Genomic DNA, 1,966 nt, shown 5'->3' on the forward strand with positions numbered 1-1,966 from the left:
TGCTGAACCCCCTGGATGCCAGTACCCCAAAAACCACCAGCTGAAACTGGGTATTTGAGGGAGAACCTGGAACTGGAGAGCATTTGGTTCCAGCTGAACAGACATTGCCAGGGGCAGAGGAATGACAGTTAATGCCTCCATGGCCACACCTGGATCCCAGCACAAAGAGCTGGGAAGTACCAAGACCAATGAAACCTCAAAATGCACCCCAGAAAAAGGGAGCTGGAAGAGCACTTGCTCAAGGCAGGCAGGGCAGAATGTTCCTCCTGGGAGGATCACACACTGCTGCCAAGGTTCTGTGAAATCCCAAGTGTTTATCACTTTTATGGCAAGAGGGAAAGGAGCAGAGCAGGTGGTTCCCTTCTCCCTTTTTGTCTCCTTTACCTTCAGATGTTTTCCAGGCCTTCCAGAGATCTTCCACACTAATGAGCTTGTCTTCTCCATGGAAGGTGCTGTGCTTGACTGTTGGGTCATGGTAATTCAAGTCCTCCCTCAAGAACTAGAAGAATAAACAGCAGGATTATTCTTTGAGTCATCTTTTAGAGAGATGAGGAGCATGAAAAATAATCATCTTTCACTTTTCTTCCTTGATGTCACATGCCCAGCTTGTCACATGATCATTCTTAAGGCAAAGGCCAAGTCAGTCTGAGATGCAGCAACTCTAGTTTTTGCTCATTTGGATTAAAATCATGTTATCTAGAATTAGTTCAGAGAATCCCAAACTGGTTTGGGTGGGAAGGGACCTCAAATCCCACCCAGTTCCACCCTTGCATGGGCAGGGACACCTCCCAGCAGCCCAGGCTGCTCCAAGCCCCATCCAACCTGCCCTTCAACACCCCCAGGGATGGGGCTGCTCAGCTGGAGAGGAGGAGACTGAGGGGGGGTCTCCTCAAGGCTGAGCAGGATCTCCAGGGGTGTCAGGAGGGGGGGACCAGTCTCTTCCCAGCAGTGCCCAGGGACAGGCCAAGGGGCCATGGGCACCAGCTGGAGCACAGGAGGGTCAGGCTGAACATGAGGAGGAACTTGTTGCCTGGGAGGGTGGCAGAGCCCTGGGCCAGGCTGCCCAGAGAGGCTGTGGAGGCTCCTTCTCTGGAGACATCCCAGCCCCTCTGGAGGTTCCTGTGGGACCTGCTGGAGGGATCCTGCTCTGGGGGGTTGAAGGGGGGATCTCCAGAGCTCTCTTCCCATCCCACCACTCTGTGACTTTCTGTGATTCCTGCCCAAACGAGTCTGGGATTCAGTGAGAATGGGAAAATGCCCAGCCCTGATCCCTGCTGCAGCCAGAGCTGAAACCACCCCTGTCCTCCCAGCCTGTTCCCCGTGACCGAGCGGGAACGTGTCCCTCAGCTGCCGCGCGGTATATTTAGCTCGGGGAGCACAGGAAGGAAAAGTGATCCCTGTCAGCTTCTCCTCCAGCACAGCCCCACCTCCACCATCCCCCAGGGCTCTGCAGGGGCTGGCGGGCCCCCTCGGTGACCAGGTGGGGAGGAGGAGGCTGCAGGATGGGGCTGGGAGCTCCTGCAAGGAGCTGCTCCCGCACGGGGCAGCCCCAGGGGTGCAGGAGCCCGAGGGCACCCAGCAGCACCCAGGGAACCTGCAGAGCAGCTCTGCCCGTACAGAAAAGGGCAAAAAAGAAAAATAGTGCAAATTCAGGGAGTCAGACAGACCCTGCCCAGCACTGTCTGCTTCTGCTGGCACCACGTGGGCACCCCAGCACTGCTCCTCTGACCCCAGATGGGAAATGCAGATGTTTTCAGGTGACCCATGGGACCCACAGGTGGGAGTGGGGGTTTGCCAGAGGGTGGGAAGGGTCTGCAGAGGGACCTGGCCAGGCTGGATCCATGGGGTGAGGCTCTGCAGGGGGATGGGGACAGGCTGGATCCATGGGCCAAGGCCAATTGTATGAGGTTCCACCAGGCTCAGTGCCAGGCTGGGGTCACAACAACCCCAGGCAACGCTCCAGGCT

At 56.9% G+C, this 1,966-nt stretch overlaps 1 protein-coding gene across 1 annotated transcript in view; it reads right to left on the reverse strand.

The window, feature by feature from the left end:
- STIM1 (stromal interaction molecule 1) overlaps positions 1–1,966 on the reverse strand; it is a 60,384-nt gene that overhangs the window by 49,985 nt on the left and 8,433 nt on the right. Inside the window, exon 2 of the mRNA XM_010008281.1 lies at positions 385–499. Within this exon, the coding sequence (XP_010006583.1) occupies positions 385–499 (115 nt within the window). The remainder of the gene's footprint in view (positions 1–384; positions 500–1,966) is intronic.

The sequence above is a fragment of the Chaetura pelagica genome, unplaced genomic scaffold (assembly GCF_000747805.2).
Source record: "Chaetura pelagica isolate M959 unplaced genomic scaffold, ChaPel_1.0 scaffold802, whole genome shotgun sequence".
Classification (NCBI taxonomy): Eukaryota; Metazoa; Chordata; class Aves; order Apodiformes; family Apodidae; genus Chaetura; species Chaetura pelagica.